Source organism: Parambassis ranga, chromosome 9 (genome assembly GCF_900634625.1).
Source record: "Parambassis ranga chromosome 9, fParRan2.1, whole genome shotgun sequence".
NCBI classification, from domain to species: domain Eukaryota; kingdom Metazoa; phylum Chordata; class Actinopteri; family Ambassidae; genus Parambassis; species Parambassis ranga.
The window spans coordinates 21,277,700-21,298,109 of NC_041030.1; the positions used below are offsets into that span (position 1 = coordinate 21,277,700).

The 20,410-nt window shown below is 44.5% G+C and overlaps 5 protein-coding genes across 14 annotated transcripts in view; all 5 read left to right on the plus strand.

Annotated features, from left to right (window-relative positions):
• LOC114440937 (tripartite motif-containing protein 35-like) overlaps positions 1-20,410 on the plus strand; it is a 55,095-nt gene that overhangs the window by 30,703 nt on the left and 3,982 nt on the right. For 2 of the 10 annotated variants that reach the window (XM_028413613.1, XM_028413614.1), the window contains exons 1-4: positions 12,193-12,327; positions 14,279-14,356; positions 14,757-15,126; positions 15,380-15,629. The gene's annotated coding sequence lies outside the window, so the exon portion shown is untranslated. Of the gene's footprint in view, positions 1-7,004; positions 7,102-12,192; positions 12,328-14,278; positions 14,473-14,756; positions 15,127-15,379; positions 15,630-15,790; positions 16,199-16,366; positions 16,474-16,642; positions 16,811-19,746; positions 20,035-20,410 lie in introns of those variants that run through there. The other 8 variants (XR_003671227.1, XM_028413609.1, XM_028413608.1 and 5 more) reach the window with 8 other exon arrangements.
• On the plus strand, positions 1,979-8,757 carry LOC114440936 (nuclear factor 7, brain-like). Its single transcript, XM_028413607.1, has 2 exons — positions 1,979-3,474; positions 8,614-8,757. The coding sequence occupies exon 1, from the start codon at positions 2,064-2,066 to the stop codon at positions 3,471-3,473; it is 1,410 nt and encodes a 469-aa protein (XP_028269408.1). The 5' UTR covers positions 1,979-2,063; the 3' UTR covers position 3,474; positions 8,614-8,757.
• Positions 6,969-20,410, plus strand: part of LOC114440931 (nuclear factor 7, ovary-like) — a 48,910-nt gene continuing 35,468 nt past the window's right edge. The window contains exon 1 of the mRNA XM_028413601.1: positions 6,969-7,071. The gene's annotated coding sequence lies outside the window, so the exon portion shown is untranslated. The remainder of the gene's footprint in view (positions 7,072-20,410) is intronic.
• On the plus strand, positions 7,163-14,176 carry LOC114440934 (nuclear factor 7, ovary-like). Its single transcript, XM_028413606.1, has 2 exons — positions 7,163-7,224; positions 12,364-14,176. The coding sequence occupies exon 2, from the start codon at positions 12,364-12,366 to the stop codon at positions 13,774-13,776; it is 1,413 nt and encodes a 470-aa protein (XP_028269407.1). The 5' UTR covers positions 7,163-7,224; the 3' UTR covers positions 13,777-14,176.
• LOC114441216 (tripartite motif-containing protein 35-like) lies at positions 7,225-8,637 on the plus strand. Its single transcript, XM_028414019.1, has one exon. The coding sequence runs from the start codon at positions 7,225-7,227 to the stop codon at positions 8,635-8,637; it is 1,413 nt and encodes a 470-aa protein (XP_028269820.1).

Consider the following 20,410-nt stretch of genomic DNA (forward strand, 5'->3'; position numbering starts at 1 on the left):
GTCCTCTTTGGGTTTGTTTCGTCCTCACATGAGACCCAAGTGTCTTAGCTGCATTATTTCATCCTGAATTTGTTGTTGCTGTATTATTTGCTGTTTTTTAATATACTCAAATACTCTTTGACAGATCAGATCAAAACAGATCAGGGTTTAAGTCCCCCTGACACTGCAAATGGTTTTGTTTTCACCCGTTTTGGTTCGTTTGAAACTGAAATATTGAATTTAAAGAAGGTTAAACACTCAAAATTCAGGACAGCATTTCTATTCCCGATAAGATGTCATCGACCTTTCCACATGATATCTTTACCACAACATCTGCCATACATGTCACATAGGTTTGTCACATCTACACCAATGCTGAACACTAAAGCACTTCTTCTTCTGACCCTACTTTTTATTAGCTTATAAACTCTGTGACACTCATTATGTGTCCCATAGTCTGCAAAAATATAAACAAAGCTCAGAGCCTCGGAGAGGTCTAAAAACCTAACACCTAACATTTGACCCACATTAGTGCTAAAACAGTGTAGATATGTGGTGATCTTTGTTTTTGTTTAGTGTGCTGTCGATGCTTTTGTGTGATACTAGTGTCTTCCAGGCACTGAAGGATCTGGTCATCAACCTGTTGCTGCTCCTTCTCTGAAGCAAAATGTTGGTTAAGGTAGAAGCCAATAGGAGACAAGTGAGAAGCCCCATGAGAAGCCTGGACTCCTCTAAGTCCTGCATGCGTTCATGTGCTGTCAGTGTTTTTTTATTCAGCCTGAGTCCAAAGAGGATTTGGTGTAACCAGCATGTATATCCCCCTCTGGTCAATTAGGTACCATGTTGATGTCAGCATGGTGAGGGTAATCTCCCTCTTTATGTGCTGTAATAGCCCTCCCTTCTTCCTGCAGCCTCTCCTTCACTGCAGCATGTAAGAGTTCCTGAGGGAAAAGTGAGCGCACAACAACATGACAGGATGCTGCATTAGCTCAGCCGTCATAAAAAATTACCAGGAGCTCGCTGAAACCCTCCGGAGTGCTGCGATAGAGACAGAGAACCATCTGACCTGTTGGACCATAGAAACTTCCTCCTGCATTTTAATTTGACTGTTAGTCTGGTTTGCTGGTTTGTCCTTGTCAGAATACACTGATTGTTTAATGGACAATCAATCAATGATGCAAACAAACATCAGCTGATGAATCTCTCAGGATCCACCTCAGAAATGTCAAATCTGCTTTTATTGTGTCAGCAGTAAAGTCACCCTGTAACATCCATCTAAATGAGAGTATGGCGCCATCTTCTGGTGATCAGCTGCACGTAACACTGCTAGCACACACAGCAGTGTGCGTCTATGCTCTGCAGCTACACACAGACACTGTGTGCTGAGCAGCACCAGTCAGTGTAGCAGGTCCCTGTTATGGCAGCTTGATGGAGTGCTGTAGGACCTGTAAACAGAGCACAGCACAGTCACATGACATTCCCACCTCTCTGAAGTATTTAGATGTGAACTTGTGTTACCACAGACCATTCTTCTGGGACGTGTTTTTAAAAGTGATATGAAAACCATCGGTGACTGGTGGACTGTAGCTGCTGGACCATAAAACCTCAACCCAAGACCAGAGTCAATAAAAACACCCTCAGCTCATATTGGATGAGTTGATAACCCAATGACTGCACACTGTATGACGTAAAACCAATCAGTACATGTTATGAACAACATGTCTGTATTAAAAATGTCTTTTTATTGAAAAGTGATTCTTATTCATCATCATCTCCACTGGTTTCAGCACATTTATCATGTGTGAATAATCAATAATGCAATCTGCATGAGGTCAAAGGTTTCAGGTGTGTTCAATCTAACAGTAATAAAAGCAAATAACAGCATGTTTTAACAATAATTAACCCATGAAAGACGAGGGTGGAATTGAAAGCAGACTCTGAACCTCATTCAACATCCTGACACTGTTCGAGGTGTCTAGAGCGACCTGGCCTGAGATCCTTCAATGAACAACACTTACCTGGTGGACCATAACGAGGCAAACTGAGGATTAGTGGATAGTCTTTTAGGATTTGAAAACAGGAGAATGGCAGAAAAAGATGCACTTCTCAAAAACTACCTGAGCTGCCATGTGTGCTCAGAGACTTTCAGAGATCCTGTGACTCTGAGCTGCAGCCACAGCTTCTGTTCAAGCTGCCTGCAGAAATTCTGGGAACAAACTAAAAACAAAAACTGTCCCGTCTGTAAAAGGAGATCATCAAAGGGAGATCCACTAGTCAACTTTGGACTGAAGGAACTGGCTGACTCGTTTGCTGGGAGACAGAAACCTGAATCATCAGAGAGAATGAAAGAAACAAAGGAGGAGGTGGTGTGTAGTAAACACCCAGAAGAGACGAGACTGTTCTGTGAGGACGAGCAGAGAGCTGTGTGTCCTGTCTGTGAGTTTTCTCTGCACCAGACTCACAAAGTGGTTCCTGTAGAACAAGCAGTCAGAGACCTGAAGGAGCAGCTGAGATCTGGCTTAAAGTCTCTGCAGGACAAGAGGGACAAATACAAACAAGTGGAGGACACATACAATGAAATGTCTCAACACGTCAAGAAGCAGCTGTTGTCCACAGAGACGCAGATCAGAGCAGAGTTCAACAAGCTCCACCAGTTCCTGAAAGAGGAAGAGGAGTCCAGACTGGCAGCTCTGAGGGAGGAAGAGGAGCAGAAGAGGAAGACTCTGAGCAGAGAGATGAAGAGGATTCAGCAGCAGATGTCCTCTCTGTCAGACAGCATCTCTGCTGTTGAAGAAGAGCTGCAGAAACAGCAGGTGTCATTCCTCAGCAGTTATAAAGACACTCAGAGCAGAGCCAGAGCCCAGAGCTCACTGTCAGATCCACAGCTGGTCTCAGGAGCACTGATAGATGTGGCCAAACACCTGGGCAACCTGTCCTTCAGAGTCTGGGAGAAGATGAAGGACAAGGTCCACTTCAGTCCTGTCATACTGGACCCAAACACTGCACACAGAAAGCTCCGTCTGTCTGATGATCTGACCAGTGTGAGATATGGAGACACAGAGCAGAAACTTCCTAAAAATCCACAGAGAAACACAAATTATACCACTGTTTTAGGCTCTGAGGGCTTCAGCTCAGAGAAACACAGCTGGGAGGTGGAGGTGGGAGATCATCCATGCTGGATTGTGGGTTTAGCTAAAGAGTCAGTTGATAGAAAGGGAGAGAGATATTCATCACCAGAATATGGAATCTGGTGTTTATGTCATCGCAGTGGAAAATACAATGATGGTGTTGGTAAGACAGTCACAGTTCAGAAGAGTCTCCAGAGGATCAGAGTCCAGCTGGACTATGACAGGGGGGAGGTGTCCTTCTACAACTCTGAAGACATGACTCACATCTGTAATTACAGAGACACTTTCACTGAGAAACTCCTCCCATATTTTAGTGTTGGAAAGTCTGCTGGTTCAACAACCACTGATATCAAAGTGTCAGTCTGAGGTTTCTCTGAGATGTTCAGAGATGTGAGGATAATTCCACTTTTTATTTTGATGTTGTTGAGCAGCAGAGTTGATTTGTTGTGGAGTGTCACAGAAATATTGAATCCATCTGTCTGTGCTGTCAGAAATCAATGATGTCATGTAGTTATTATTTTCTTTGATTGTTTCCATGGAAACCAGCAGCAACAACATGAAATCCTTCCTGGAAATCATTGATTTAAAGATCGATGATTTATTTGTTTTCTTTGATTCAGATGTTGAACTCCTGTTTTTGATATTATTTATCCATGCTTTTCTGTTTTCTGCTGTATTTGCTGATATTTGAGCAGTTTTCTCTGTCATGATTCATCTTTTTACTTCATCTGGTTTCCTGTTTTATTTTGAAATAAAGTGGATTTTGTGGTAAATGAAACATTTATGGATCATATCTGTCCTGTCTGAGCTTTTCTTCATTGGCCTCCAGTAAAATCCACAATAGACTTCAGCATTCTTCTGCTTACATATAAAGCCCTTGATGACCAAGCTCCATTATACCTGCAGGATCTGATAGTCCCATATATTCCTAATAGAACAGTCAGATCACAGAGCGCAGGTCTGCTTGTAGTTCAGAATCAGAATTACTTTATTTATCCCCAAGGGGAAATTCTTTTTTGTCACAGACAATAGAAATCAAAGTATAATCAAATAAATTGAAACATGAAATTAAAATATATAATAAATATCTAAATACCTAGATAGCATTTAAATCCCTGAGTTGTATCTAAAGAACATATTTACTACTGTATAAAAACCTTTACATAGTAAAGAGCCTGACATGAATGTACCAGTATGAATGTACAGTGTCTGAGTGATGGTTACAGTTCAGAGTTCAGTAGTTTGATTGAGACAGGCAGGAATGACTTCCTGTGTCTCTCAGTGGTGCATCGTGGGAGTCGGAGTCTGTTGCTGAACGAGCTCCTGTAGCTGGTCAGCACAGTGTGGAGCGGGTGAGAGGGACAGTCCAGCATGGTCTTTATTTTGGACCACGTCCTCCTCTGGCACACCTCTGTCAGAGAGTCCAGGTCCTCTCCCACAACATGGCCGCCTTCCTGATGATTCTGTTGAGTCTGTTTATGTCCCTCACCCTCAGACTGCTGCCCCAGCAGATCAGTCAGATCAGTCTGCCACCATCCAGGACGCCAGTGGGGCATCCACCTGCATCGCTGTCAGCTTCTCAGCCAGCGGGGCCGGCCTGATGGTGTCAGCAGGAAGATGACAGCGTCCTCCACTCCTAGGCGGGGCTGGCAGGCAAACTTGAGGGGATCAAGAAGTGGTTGGACCATGGGCCGGAGCTGTTCCAGGATGAGTCCTTCCAGAGTCTTCATAATGTGTGACGTCAGAGCCACGGGCCTGTAGTCCTTCAAGTCACTGGGATGCAGCATCTTTGGAACAGGGACAAGGCATGATGTCGTCCACCTGACGGGGACTCTCTGAAGACTCAGGCTGAGGTTGAAGACCAGATGAAGCATGGGCTTTCAGGACCCTGGGGCTCAAACCATCAGGGCCTGCAGCTTTGCCTGTGTGGAGTCTCTGCAGCTGTCTTCTCACCCGCTCTGTGGTGAAGGTGATCGGTGGAGGTGGGGAACCAGTAATTCCCAGGTGATGACCGTCGGCCGAGGGGTCTGAGGACGAGGTGCGAGCAGGGCCATCTGGATGAGCTGCGGGGGAAGAGAGGGAGGGTGAAGTGGCTGGTCGTTGTCGCTCAGCTGCTGAAGAGTCGTTAGCAGGGTGAATTGGGGTCACTGTGTCAAATCTGTTTATAAACTGATTCAGCTCATTGGCTCGTTCCACACTGCCATTAACTCCACCACTGCTGCTGTAACCAGTGATGGTCCTCATGCCACTCCACACCTCTCCCGTGTTGTTTTGCTGAAGTTTCCACTCCAGCTTCCTCCTGTACTTCTCCTTGGCCTCCCTGATTTTTATTCTCAGTTCCTTCTGTGTAGCTCGCACCTCCTCCCTGTTGCCCTGCTCTGAATGCCTTCTTTTTCCTATTGGCTTTAATTTCCTTAGTCATTCATGGCTTGTTGTTGGGGTCCTGACTGGTACAACACTGTCCACACAGAAGTTTATGTATCCAGTGATGCACTCTGTGATCCCATCAATGGAGTTTTGTCTAGGTTGATGTGGTTGAAGTCACCTGAGATAGCAATGAATGCACTCGGGTGCTGAGTTTGTATCCGTGCTATTGCAGAGTGCATAGTGTCACATGCAGTGCTGGGGTGCATACAGAATCACCAGGACGACATGAGGAAACTCCTTGGGTAATTAATATGGACATAGTCCGACAGCACATAGTTCCACATCCGGGTTGCAGATGCGCTCCTTCACCGTGATGTGAGCTGGATTACACCACCGGTTAGTAACCTTTACGCTTGCTGCTCCCGGCGCAGTCTCTGTCTGCCCGGCCCGTGTGGAATCCCGTAACTGTTGTATTGTCATCAGGTATCCTGGTGCAGCCATGTCTCTGTAAAGCACATAACACTACACTCACGGTATTCCCTCTGACTCTGGGACAGTGCTGTCAGTTCATCCATCTTGTTCACCAGGGACCTCACGTTGCCCATGACGATGGAGGGGAGACACGGCTTAAAGTTCTTCATCATAAGCCTGCGTTGTTTCAAAGCCTCCCTTTTCCTCCGTAGTTTTTATTTCCTCTGCATCACCTCTGTGTCTTGCGCCAGCATTCAGGAGGGATTTCTCTTGGTGTATTATTAGAAATGGTGGCCGGCCTCAGGTCGAAGAGCTGATCCCTGGTGTAAACAATGCAAGCCGCTGGAAGTTGTATCGTTAAGCTGACCAGAGTGTGTTACGATGAACAGAAACACCAAAAATCCTATAACTTTCCTGTTGGCATTAAAAAGTCAAAATAAGTAGAATAAAGAAATAAAAATATAGAAAATCCGTACAGGCTACACACGTTTCCCATGCATGCGCACTAAAAAGTGTGACACATTGTTTTAGGAGATGTGATTGGTTGACAGAAAAACATGAGAATATGTTCCTAATATATAAGCAGCAACACAGCCCCAGGTTCTGATACAGGCCGCTTTCACGTAGTGGGATGTGAGGTTTCTCAGTGTGACATGAGAACTTTTTGGAGTGTTGGACTGTTGTTGCTGGATCATAAAACCTGTCAACCAAAGTCCAAAGAGAAGTGAGAGCTGTGATAAACAATAAGTCGCATGACCAGGTTAGGGTTGATGTTGAAAGCTAAAGACTATGACGACTAACATTAAGAGTGTTCTGTAATGAATTTCATGCAGTTTTTGTTTTTATAAATGTACTGAGAACTTCTTTATCAGTACATTAGTACAAGTTAATACAGTCTGCATGACGTCAGAGGTTTCAGGTGTGTTCAGTAATAAAAGCAGACAGCAGGATGGTTTGACAATAATTAACCCATGAAAGGAAAGGCTGGAATAGAAGGCAGAGTCTGAACCTCATTTGGGATCCTGACACACTTCAATCCAGGACCACATCAAAGGCTGTGAAATCCTGAACTGAACAACACTTACCTGCTGGATGATCAGAGACAAACTGAAGATTATTGAATTTGGTGAGTTTTTCAAAAAAGAAGTGAAAGCAGGTTTGTGAACAGAGCTGAGATGCCACCACAGAGTGTGAGATCCTAGAAGATTTTAGGAGGATTTTAACTGGAAAAGTGACTTTAAACTGGTGAGTCTGACTGTTGAAAGAAATTCTAGAACAAATGGCTGAGAAGATTGCTGCTGTTGAAAGTCTCCTGAGCTGCTTTGTGTGCTCAGAGACTTTCAGAGATCCTGTGACTCTGAGCTGCAGCCACAGCTTCTGTTCAAGCTGCCTGCAGAAATTCTGGGAACAAACTAAAAACAAAAACTGTCCCATCTGTAAAAGAAGATCATCAAGTGATTATCCACCAGTGAACTTTGCACTGAAGGAACTGGCTGACTCGTTTGCTGGGAGACAGAAACCTGAATCATCAGAGAGAATGAAAGAAACAAAGGAGGAGGTTGTCTGTGATAAACACCCAGAAGAGACTAAACTGTTCTGTGAGGACGAGCAGAGAGCTGTGTGTCCTGTCTGTGAGTTTTCTCTGCACCAGACTCACAAAGTGGTTCCTGTAGAACAAGCAGTCAGAGACCTGAAGGAGCAGCTGAGATCTGACTTAAAGTCTCTGCAGGACAAGAGGGACAAATACAAACAAGTGGAGGACACATACAATGAAATGTCTCAACACGTCAAGAAGCAGCTGTTGTCCACAGAGACGCAGATCAGAGCAGAGTTCAACAAGCTCCACCAGTTCCTGAAAGAGGAAGAGGAGTCCAGACTGGCAGCTCTGAGGGAGGAAGAGGAGCAGAAGGGGAAGACTCTGAGCAGAGAGATGAAGAGGATTCAGCAGCAGATGTCCTCTCTGTCAGACAGCATCTCTGCTGTTGAAGAAGAGCTGCAGAAACAGCAGGTGTCATTCCTCAGCAGTTATAAAGACACTCAGAGCAGAGCCAGAGCCCAGAGCTCACTGTCAGATCCACAGCTGGTCTCAGGAGCACTGATAGATGTGGCCAAACACCTGGGCAACCTGTCCTTCAGAGTCTGGGAGAAGATGAAGGACAAGGTCCACTTCAGTCCTGTCATTCTGGACCCAAACACTGCTAATGGATGGCTCGATCTGTCTGATGATCTGACCAGTGTGAGACATGGAAACACATGGCAGAAACTTCCTGATAATCCAGAGAGATACACAAAGTATTCTGAGCTTTTAGGCTCTGAGGGCTTCAGCTCAGGGAAACACAGCTGGGAGGTGGAGGTGGGAGATCTTCTCTGGATTGTTGGTTTAGCTAAAGAGTCAGCTGAAATGTACGCAGAGGTTGCTTCACCAAAATATGGATACTGGTGTTTAAGTCATAGAGATGGAAAATACACTAATAGTGATGGTAAGACTGTCACAGTTCAGAAGAGTCTCCAGAGGATCAGAGTCCAGCTGGACTATGACAGGGGGGAGGTGTCCTTCTACAACTCTGAAGACATGACTCACATCTACACTCACAGAGACACTTTCACTGAGAAACTCCTCCCATATTTTTATGTTGGAGAGTCTGACATCAAAGTGTGTCAGTCTGAGATCTGGTTGTTGACCTCTGAGTGATTCTTTACAATTTGTGCAGTTAGTTTTGAACCTTTAGGACAGGGGTTCCCAATACATCGATCGCAATCTCGGAGGGGGTGTGGGTTGATCGCGTGCCATTTAAAAAATGTTTTCATGTTAGTCTATCACCTGGTGCCTCAAAGATCTTTCACAACACAGATGTCTCACTCTGTCCTGATCACACACGCCGTTGTGTGTTTGTGTGTTTGTGTGTGTGTGTGTAGTAGCATGAATGATCGAAGGAGTGAGAGCTCTTAGCGTTAATACAAGATCTTTGGGGCTAGTTTCTGGGCCGTGTCAACAAACCGGACAGACAGAGGACTGTAGCCTGATGCCAGTTCAGACTGGATGCTGCTCGCTGAGTTTTTATAATGTTCTTCAATCATGGTGCCGGTGCTGGCTCGTTAGTTTAGTTAGCTAACTTGTTAGCTAGCATCTGCTAACATAAATCCGTCTATCCATGACGAGCTGATTAACAATAAACTAAAGTAGGAACAGCGGTTGCAAATGGGTGGATGGATGAAGTAGGAAGACTTTGCTTGCTGTCAGCTAGTTTTATCACTTAAAACACAGTAAAAATAGGGATTGTTATTTGTTTCTTGCCGTTATTATCATCCATTTAGCAGCCTCTCTCTTCACTTATTGCCCACAGCCTGCCCCATGACACACAGACTTGACTGGGTACCTTTATAATACGCTTGCACTGAAAAAAGTAATTTAACTACGTTGCCATTTTTAATTTGATAAATATGTGTAATTTTAATTATTATTATTTTAACATGTTTATATATAGGCTACTGTTCAGATCTAAAATGGAAATCAATTATTTACACACATGTTTATATGTGGATTAAAGTAGGTAGATCATTTTGACTTGGTCATTGCAAAAAGTAGCTCGCGAGCAGAAAAAGTGTGGGACCCCTGCTTTAGGATAATCCAGTTAATCCTGGTCAAACACCAACAGTGAGATTGAGTTCAGACTTCTTTTCATCTTGATAATAAACACACAGTTTGTGACTGTTTCTAATAAACCTGTTTATTATTTTAGTCCATAAAATACCTGAAAACAGAAGATGTTGTTGGTTCATGACTTTAATGATGAATCGTCTGTCTTGGATCTGGCTGTTCAGGCTCTTTACATCTTGGATGTCTGTTTCTGTAGCTGCACAGCAGTTTGTGTGTTTATGTGCACTCTTACTTCCTGTGGGTGTGGATCAGCTGTGGATTTGGTCCACTGTGGATTTTGTGTGGACCGAGCTGCTTTCTGATGAATAAAGATTGATTGATTGATCGTTGACCTGCTGGTTCTTTATGTGCACTGATGAGGGTCCTGAGCAGGTGGGGTGGCGTCCTTGATGTATTTGAGGACTCTCCAGGTGCTTCATGATGATCTGTGTGAGGGCCTGTGGTCGTTCAGACAGGTTGTTCCAGACTGACTGGGGGTCTTGCTCTATGGTGGATGTTTTTAGGCAGGTTGGGTCACTGTGATAGTGAAAGGTTGAAGATATTTGTAAATACCTGAGTTCTACAGAGTGTCCATGTGACGTCTGCAGTCTGCATGATGAGGCAGAGTTTGTGGTTGGAGAAGAAGTCAGGACTTCAGAAACTGTGAGGTTCACAGACAAACATTTGAGCTGCTGCTTTAAGTAAACTCTGTCAGCTCTGCATCAAATTCTAGATTTGAGTCAAACACAGAACCCAGAGGAGCCCACAGTGTGAACTCTTTCATAGTGGATAGTGTTTGCTCTTACTGTGCTCTGAATCTGCCTGAAATCAATGATGAACCTTTTGGTTTTAAAACATTAATATCCAAGAAGCTGTCATCACATCATCAGGCATGTTGTGTGTCTGAGAAGAGACACAAGCACAGGATCATCAGAGAGCTTCATATATCTCTGGGATATTCTGTGACTGTCTGTGTACATCATAACAACAGTGGTGACAGGACACATCGCTGAGGTGAGCCGTGACTGAAAGCCTTCATCCATCCTGAGTTCACCTAAAGACGATCCGGTCACTTAAAATCTGATCCAAGGTGGTTAGTCAATCCCATGACTGATGTTTGTTCTTCTCTGTGACTCCAGCTCCTCCAGGCCCTCACTGTTGGTGAACAGATGCAATTCAGGACTATATAGACAAATGAAACTGAGAGTATCACTCCATCTGCTGGTGATCAGCTGCACGTACCAGAAGCAGACAGAGATGGATGATTAGAGCTCATCATCAGTCGTTACAGTCACGTCTTCTTGTCTTTAATGTTTGACTTTAAAAGTTTTTCATGTCTGTTTAGTTGATTGTTGTCTCTCTCTCTGTTCTAAAACATTGTTAATCGACGTGGTTTTCCACTGAATTTGTCTCCTATCTGATCACTCCTTAAGAACATTTGAATCGACCCATTCTGGTTTTAAAATAAATATAAAATAAGGTTGATGTGATCAGACCTTTACTTAGAAACCTTCTCTTGACTCAGACATTTTAACAGATTATGACCAAAATCCAACCTCCCATTTATTTCTGAATTACTTGAAAAGGTGGTTGTGAGTTAGTCATGTGACCAGCGACATCCTTCTGCTTGTGGTAACTCTCTATCATCTTATGAGACCAAACAGCGTCTTTCCTTCCTGGAATCAGTTAATCATTTAATTTGGTGTATTTTAGCTTCTAGTGCAGCATTAGCACAGACCTGAGATCCACAACCTGACCCGACCAAACACTCACACCTGACCTGGTTTGAATATTTGTACACATGTTGAAACATTAAAGTTGACATAGAAATGTTAATATGATATGTGTCTGTGCAGGCTGTTACACAGGAAGTGTCAACGTGAAGTTTGTGTGTGTGTTGCTGTGGTGTAGCGCCCTCTGCTGGTGGTCAGCTGTATGTACCCAAAGCAGACAAACAGATTTATCAGCTACTGTTTATCTGACATTGTTACTACATCAGTGTCTGTTGTTCTGAGGCCTGAAGAGTCTCAGTCGTGGTGTCTCAAAGAGTTAAAAGACAGCTGGCTGTCTCTGATGTCCTTCAAGGCTTCAGTGTGACCAGGGAGGGTTAAGCCCCGCCCACACCAAAAGGGGCGTCAGTTCCTGGCTCTCAGTGGAAGCTGCTTCCTGCACTCAAAAAACAGAAAACACATGAAAAACTGTGTGGTGGGGTGTGTGTGATGTCATGAGTCAGGTGTGTGAGCGATGTGAGCGTGCACAATTATAGCATGAGTGTAATGGAAGCAGCAATGTCTGTGTTTTCTGTGTGTGTGCAGTTTGCAGTGTGTGTCATCGTGGGTCAGTAGGAATAAGTGTCTGCAGTAATAACATGTGTGTCACAGCTAACTATTCATAACTGGTGTGTTTAGTGTCACTGTGTGTATCTTGGTGACTTGGTGTGTATGACTGTTTGTGCTCTGTCCATGCAGCAAATAATGGCCGAATCTGCAGCCACTGAGAGCTTCACTGCACAGAGCTGCCTACAAGAAGACGTTTATATTCTGGATCCTGATACGGATGAGGTCACATGCAGCTCAAGCAGAAACAGCCCCATCTAGTGGTGAAGTTTTATGATGGCAGTTTTGTGCCAATCAGCTCCACCCAACAAACAAGGAAACGAAAGTTAAAGGATCAGAGAGGACACAGTGCTGCAGTGAAGCCCGAGATCTGAACAGAACAACACGTTAAACAGAGACTATATTTTTGGTGAGTCTGTTTTTAAAACATCTAAAAATAGAGAAAATGGCTGAGAGAGCTCTTGTTGAAAACTACCTGAGCTGCCATGTTTGTTCAGAGACTTTCAGAGATCCTGTGACTCTGAGCTGCAGCCACAGCTTCTGTTCAAGCTGCCTGCAGAAATTCTGGGAACAAACTAAAAACAAAAACTGTCCCATCTGTAAAAGAAGATCATCAAAGGAAGATCCATCTGTTAACCTTTCTCTGAAAGAGCTGGCTGACTCCTTTGCTCAGAGGAAGACTTCAATTGAGGAAGTAGAAAAGCAGGAAGAGAAGAAAAAGGAGGAGATTGTCTGTGATAAACACTCAGAGGTACCTTACTGGTTCTGTGAGGACGAGCAGAGAGCTGTGTGTCCTGTCTGTGAGTTTTCTCTGCACCAGACTCACAAAGTGGTTCCTGTAGAACAAGCAGTCAGAGACCTGAAGGAGCAGCTGAGATCTGACTTAAAGTCTCTGCAGGACAAGAGGGACAAATACAAACAAGTGGAGGACACATACAATGAAATGTCTCAACACGTCAAGAAGCAGCTGTTGTCCACAGAGACGCAGATCAGAGCAGAGTTCAACAAGCTCCACCAGTTCCTGAAAGAGGAAGAGGAGTCCAGACTGGCAGCTCTGAGGGAGGAAGAGGAGCAGAAGGGGAAGACTATGGTCAGAGAGATGAAGAGGATTCAGCAGCAGATGTCCTCTCTGTCAGACAGCATCTCTGCTGTTGAAGAAGAGCTGCAGAAACAGCAGGTGTCATTCCTCAGCAGTTATAAAGACACTCAGAGCAGAGCCAGAGCCCAGAGCTCACTGTCAGATCCACAGCTGGTCTCAGGAGCACTGATAGATGTGGCCAAACACCTGGGCAACCTGTCCTTCAGAGTCTGGGAGAAGATGAAGGACAAGGTCCACTTCAGTCCTGTCATTCTGGACCCAAACACTGCAGCTAGATGGCTCTATCTGTCTGATGATCTGACCAGTGTGAGAAATGGAGACACAGAGCAGAAACTTCCTGATAATCCAGAGAGAAACACTAAATGTCCTGAGATTTTAGGCTCTGAGGGCTTCAGCTCAGGGAAACACAGCTGGGAGGTGGAGGTGGGAGATCATCCATGTTGGTTCGTTGGTTTAGCTAAAGAGTCAGTTGATAGAAAGGGAGAGAGAAAACCTTTTCCAGAATATGGAATCTGGTGTTTATGGCTTTATGATGGAAAATACACTAATGTTGTTGGTAAGACTGTCAGAGTTCAGAAGAGTCTCCAGAGGATCAGAGTCCAGCTGGACTATGACAGGGGGAAGGTGTCCTTCTACAACTCTGAAGTCATGACTCACATCTACACTCACAGAGACACTTTCACTGAGAAACTCCTCCCATATTTTATGATTGGAAAGTCTGCTGGTTCAACAACCACTGATATCAAAGTGTCAGTCTGAGGTTTCTCTGAGATGTTCAGAGATGTGAGGATAATTCCACTTTTTATTTTGATGTTGTTGAGCAGCAGAGTTGATTTGTTGTGGAGTGTCACAGAAATATTGAATCCATCTGTCTGTGCTGTCAGAAATCAATGATGTCATGTAGTTATTATTTTCTTTGATTGTTTCCAGGAAACCAGCAGCAACAACATGAAATCCTTCCTGGAAATCATTGATTTAAAGATCAATGATTTATTTGTTTTCTTTGATTCAGATGGTGAACTCCTGTTTTTGATATTATTGATCCATGCTTTTCTGTTTTCTGCTGTATTTGCTGATATTTGAGCAGTTTTCTCTGTCATGATTCATCTTTTTACTTCATCTGGTTTCCTGTTTTATTTTGAAATAAAGTGGATTTTGTAGTAAATGAAACAAACTCTCACACATGACTTGTTGAATGTTTGACTCATGTTCATGGTTGATGTGTATAAATGTTGATCTGACATGTTTCTGTGGTTTGCAGGTTGTTACAGTCTAACTGGAGTAAAGGAGCATGTCGCCATCTGCTGGTGATCAGCTGCATGGATTAGAACCAGACAAAGTGCAGGCTCTTATTTACAGTTTTTTCAGTTGTATACACACTAAAATTAAAACTTTCCCACAATAAAAAAAACCTAACACTCAAGGAGCAAAACACAGGCCTAGATTTGCACAACTGTAAGCACATTGTCAGCTTCACACTTTTTGCAAAACATTACACACACTTGTTTGCATTTGACACCCCATGAACCAAATGGTTAAGCACAGCCACCAGGTGTGCACACACACTGGTGCTTAATCGTACACACACCGATCAGGTGTGAATATGTGTTGGTATGTTTTGTTCACTGACTGTAGCATTGTGTACTGCACATAACCTTTTTACAGTACATGTCATTTTACTGTATAGCAGACCTACAGTATATTGATTACACAATGTGATGTTTTGCTGTATTTCACAGAGTTTTGCAAATGATGTGGACGAAGTCCCGCATGAGTTTATTTACACTGATGAGGATGGATTCAACCTGACAACAGTGAGAAGAAGGGGCAGAACCATCACTGGCCACAGGGCTATTGTCAATGTACCAGGGCACCGTGGGGGTGACACTACCCTTTGTGCTGCCATTACACAGAATGGGGTCCTCCACCGCCACGCCAACTTGGGTCCCTTCCATCATCATCATCATCTTCATCATCATCTTCATCTTCATCTTTTCAGCAGCTAAAGCTTTCTGCTTAGTGAACATGCTTCTCAGCAGACTTTTAATGTGCTAACAGGAAGAATCTGTCCATCAGACACACTGTGTGTAGTGACACTGTGACGGACATGTGAGTGTGTGTGATGACATGTTGATGCACTCAGTCTGTCTCAAACATGATTCTCACCTGTGGAGTTTACTTCATGTGTTAACTGTGTCACATGTTGCAGAACAGCTCTGCAGTGTCTGTGTAGTTTTTAAGGACTTCCTTTGTGCTTTGTCAGGCCTGTTGTAGTTTTCATGCCTGTTTTGTTAGATTTTCTTCTTGCTTTAGTTATTTTTATGTCTGTTTTAATAGTTTTCTCTGTCTGTGAATCCTCCAGGGATTGCAGGGGCTGGTCAGGTCGTCTGAAGAGGATTCCCTGGTGGGAGAGTACTTAGTTCAGTTATGGGGGAGTAGCACCTGCTGGAACCATCTTGGCCAGTTCTCCTGTTAGGTGAGTCCTGCGCACCTGGAGAGAAGAGAAGAGCCAGCAGCAAAAAATGTCCAGCCAGACCACAAGAGGGCAATAACGTTCCTCACACCACAGTTGGAGGAGTCACATCAACAATAAAGGCATGAAGCCTGTCATGGTGAGTCCTCTGTTTACACTGTTGGATGTGTCATCACACTGCTTTTAAGTGTGTGTCATTATTGTGTCAATGTTTAGAACAAAGAGCAGTTTGAGTGAATCACAGCATGTAATCAGACTATAATGAACACACGTGTTAATAGATCATGTTTCCTGCTGCAGCTGATGGAGACAAAATGTGTAAATCTGGTTGTGGTCAAGTTCACCAGCTACAGAGTTCAAGGAGAAGTGCTTAAAGAGCCTGGCAGAAAAGGGGATTAGAATTCAAGGGAAAGAGGATTCACCTGGATCAGGACTATGCACCTATGGAACAGAAGATTCCAGACCCCGCTCCCTGCAAGACTGAGGGTCTTTGACAAAGAAGGGACTGAACAACTCAGCAGAGGAAGTGTCGATGGTCATGGCAGAGAGAGGGATGTCAATGGCGGTACTGTGAAGACCACTGTCCCTCCTGGAACAGATCAGCTAGCAGACATGGTGATGCAGTGGAGGCGAGGGAGCTGAAACGCTGACGGCCCCGAGCAGGACCTCAAGGAAAAGCTCCGGGCTTGTATGTGTATCGATCTGAAGGTGATGGAGTCCATATGATAATAATATCTACCTCAGTAACCAATGGTTCTCTAGACTCACTGTCCCTTGGAGCCACAGGGCTGGACAGAAGGCCCTTCAAGTGGAGGTCTGCTTTAAGTTACAGTTGTATCATTACTGCATTGTTTTTCTTCTCTCTTCTACATATAGTTACTTCAGTGTTCTTCTTACTGTTGGGTGTAACAAAGGCTGCTGGAGCTTCGATGCAAAGTGTCAGAGTGAGTTCAGGGAGGACTCGATCAGAGACACAGAGAAAGGTAAGAGTTCAACTAAAGGTGAGCTTTAATGAGCCGCTCATTCTGAACGCTCAGCATCACATCTCTGCTTTCTGACACCTTCATACATCACTGCTGGCTGCACTGGGTGATGAAGAGCAGCAAGTCTTCACAGTGTCTCGTGTGTGTGTTCTTCTTTTTCCTTATTGAGCATCATCTGATTGTGACTGCAGCCTGAACACTTCACTGCATTTAATGAGACGAATGACCGAGCAGAGACGTCCTACTGAGAGCTTCAAGAACAGTTGCTGATCTGAGGAGAGACGTGCCGCCATGTTGGAGGAGTCACATCAACAATAAAGACATGAAGCCTGTCATGGTGAGTCCTCTGTTTACACTGTTGGATGTGTCATCACACTGCTTTTAAGCACCTGTGTGTGTCATTATTGTGTCAATGTTTAGAACAAAGTGCAGTTTGAGGGAATCACAACATGTAAACATGGCGTCTGGACTTGTAGAGTTTTCTTGAAGACGTTTCGCTGCTCATCCAAGCAGCTTCATCAGTTCTAACTGTTTGGTGGGAAACATGGTTTATATGTGGTTGCAGACCTCAGTGGGTGGGTCTGGGTAAAACTTAAAAACAATAGCACTAAATGTTTCCATACTTACCTGTGATGATCTGGCTGACTGGGCCAGGTGTGTCTAATGTCGGGGTGAAAATCCCCTTGTTTCCTTCTGATCACCCCCTGAATTAGTTTATAAGGAAGGAGCGGATAAATTCTGGTCTCAAAATTATGATTTATTAAACAATGAGGCAAATTCTGAGTCGCAGAGCTCTGGGTTGTTGAGATACAAAGAACAAGGCAAGAACAACCATGAACAACAAAGAACAACTCATCAACAACAACTGGACATGGAATTCACACATTGATATACCCCATGGGCGTTCCCGCCTGCCGGCCCACAGGGGCATCTACTAGCCCCCCCTGCAGACCCTGGGTCATACAGCGAATAGACTATTAGTGTTTACTGCCAAATAAGGTAAAACTTCAATTCCTTAAATCTCATAGGTTGTGAGTCCGATCTGGGGATGACGGGGGTACCAACTTAAATATTACTCCTGCAGAGCTGGACCGCTTTGTCAACAACACTGCAGACACACTACACTCAGTCTTAAACAGGATTGCTCCACTGAAGAAGAAGAAAACTACAAACCAGAAGAGGCTAGCTCCGTGGTACAACTCAAACATCCGATCACTGAAACGGATTACACGTAGGATGGAGAGGATGTGGCAGTCCTCCAAATCAGATGACTCCCGGAGGATCTGGAGAGACAGTCTGCTGACGTATAAGAAGGCCCTTCGCAAAGCTAGGACAGCCTACTATTCATCACTAATAGAAGAAAACAAGAACAACCTGCGCTTTTGTCTTTAACGCCGTGGCCAGGCTGACAAAGAGCCACGGCTCTGTGGAGCCTCGCATTCCTGCAGCTCTTAGTAGTGAAGACTTCATGAGCTTCTTCACCGATAAAATCACCACTATTAGAGGACAAATCAACCACAATCTTTCTGTGACCGCTGAGGATACACCGCCACTTCTGGAAACGGATCCTGATCTAACTCTGGACTGCTTCGTGCCCATCGGCCTCCCTGAGCTGACCACCAGCATCAGCAAGTCTAAACCTACTACCTGTCTTCTGGATCCGATCCCTTCACGGCTCCTCAAAGATGCTATTCCTCTGATCGGAGACTCTATATTAAGACAGATCAACTTGTCTCTGGAAACAGGATATGTACCACAGGCTTTTAAAACTGCTGTGATCATTCCGATACTTAAAAAACCTTCACTGGACCCGGACGTCCTAGGAAACTACAGACCGATCTCCAACCTCACCTTTATCTCCAAACTACTCGAAAGAGCTGTTGTAAGTCAGCTAAACGACCACCTGCGTAGGAACAGTCTGTTCGATGCTTTCCAGTCTGGATTCAGAGCCCATCACAGCACAGAAACAGCACTGCTTAAAGTCACCAATGACCTCCTCATGGCATCGGACCGGGGTCTCGTCTCTGTACTCGTTCTACTGGATCTCAGTGCTGCCTTCGACACCGTAGATCATCGCATCCTGCTACACAGATTGGAACACGAGATCAGGATTACAGGAACAGCACTGCGCTGGTTTAAATCATATTTATCTGACAGATTTCATTTTGTTCACACTAACGATGTGTCTTCCACAGGTACAAGGGTTAACCACGGTGTTCCACAGGGTTCTGTGCTCGGACCGATCCTGTTCACCCTCTACATGCTCCCTCTAGGAAACATCATCCAGAAGCACGGCATAAACTTTCATTGTTATGCTGATGATACCCAGCTGTATTTATCCATGAAGCCTGAAGAAACGGATCCGCTAGTCAGACTACAGGCGTGTCTAAAGGACATAAAGGACTGGATGTCCTCCAACTTTTTACTGTTAAACTCGGACAAGACTGAGGTCATTGTTTTTGGACCGAAACATCTCAGAACTAGTTTATCAGATAATACTTTCTCTGTGGATGGAATTACTCTGGCCTCCAGTACGACTGTGAGGAACCTTGGAGTTATCTTTGATCAAGACATGTCGTTTGTCTCTCATATTAAGCAGGTCTCCAAGACCGCTTTCTTTCACCTGCGTAATATTACTAAGATCAGGAGCATCCTCTCTCAGAGTGATGCTGAAAAGCTCATCCATGCTTTTGTCACTTCAAGACTGGACTACTGCAACTCTTTATTGTCAGGATGTCCACATTACTCCATCAACAGTCTGCAGCTGATCCAGAACGCAGCAGCTAGAGTTCTGACAGGAAGCAGCCAAAGGGATCATATCTCTCCTGTTCTAGCGTCTCTTCACTGGCTCCCAGTGGACTCAAGAATACACTTCAAGATCCTTCTTCTAACCTACAAGGCTCTTCATGGACTTGCTCTATTGTATCTGCAGGACCTGATTGTACCATATGTTCCTAATAGGACACTCAGATCTCTGAGTGCAGGTTTACTTGTAGTTCCTAGGATTCATAGAAGCAGAATGGGAGGACGAGCTTTCAGCTATCAGGCACCGCTATTATGGAACCAGTTACCAATCTGGGTCCGAGAGGCAGACACTGCCTCCACCTTTAAGACTAGACTTAAAACTTTTCTGTTTAGTAAGGCGTACAGTTAGCCTTAGACCTAGTGTGTAGCACAGCTATGCTGCTCTAGGCCTACGTTGTCGGGGGGCACAAACATGATCCACTGAGCAATTTCCCTCTCACCCTCTAACCTCTCCTTTTCTCTCCTTAGTCTGGCTCACACTGGTCTCAAGACCTGGATGATGACCTGCAGTCCGGCCCGTGAAGTCTCTCCTGCTCTACGTTGTCATTCACAAACACGATCCTCTGAGCACCCTCTGACCTCTCCTCCACTCTCCTTAGTCTGGCTCATATTGGTAATATACTCTCATAATCTAATCTGTGTTTACTGTCTTCCTTGTAGTTCTGTGCCTCGCTCTCGCTCTCTCTCTTTGCAGGTCTCAAGACCTGCATGCTGACCTGCAGTCTGGTCCCTGATCTCTCCTGTGCTCATCGACTTCACTAGCCCCTGATGCTCATCCTTGCTATCAAATTACTATTCCTACTTATGGACTGACGATATATATATACATCTATTACAATATAATCACTGTTTCATCTTGCTGCATGTTTGCTCTGTACTGTATCATGTTTGCTCCTCTCTCTCTCTCTCTCTCTCCTTTATCCTCTCTCTCCTCTCTCTCTCTCTCTCTCTCTCTCTCTCTCTCTCCCTCATCCCCTCTGACTAGCAGCAGGACTGGTTCCCCCTTAAGTTGACGGGTCCTGCCCAAGGTTTCTTCCTCTTAAAGGGAGTTTTTCCTTGCCACAGTGCTCTTAGGGGGGTTCCTGTGAAGCGCTTTGAGACAATGTCTGATTGTAATATGCGCTATATAAAT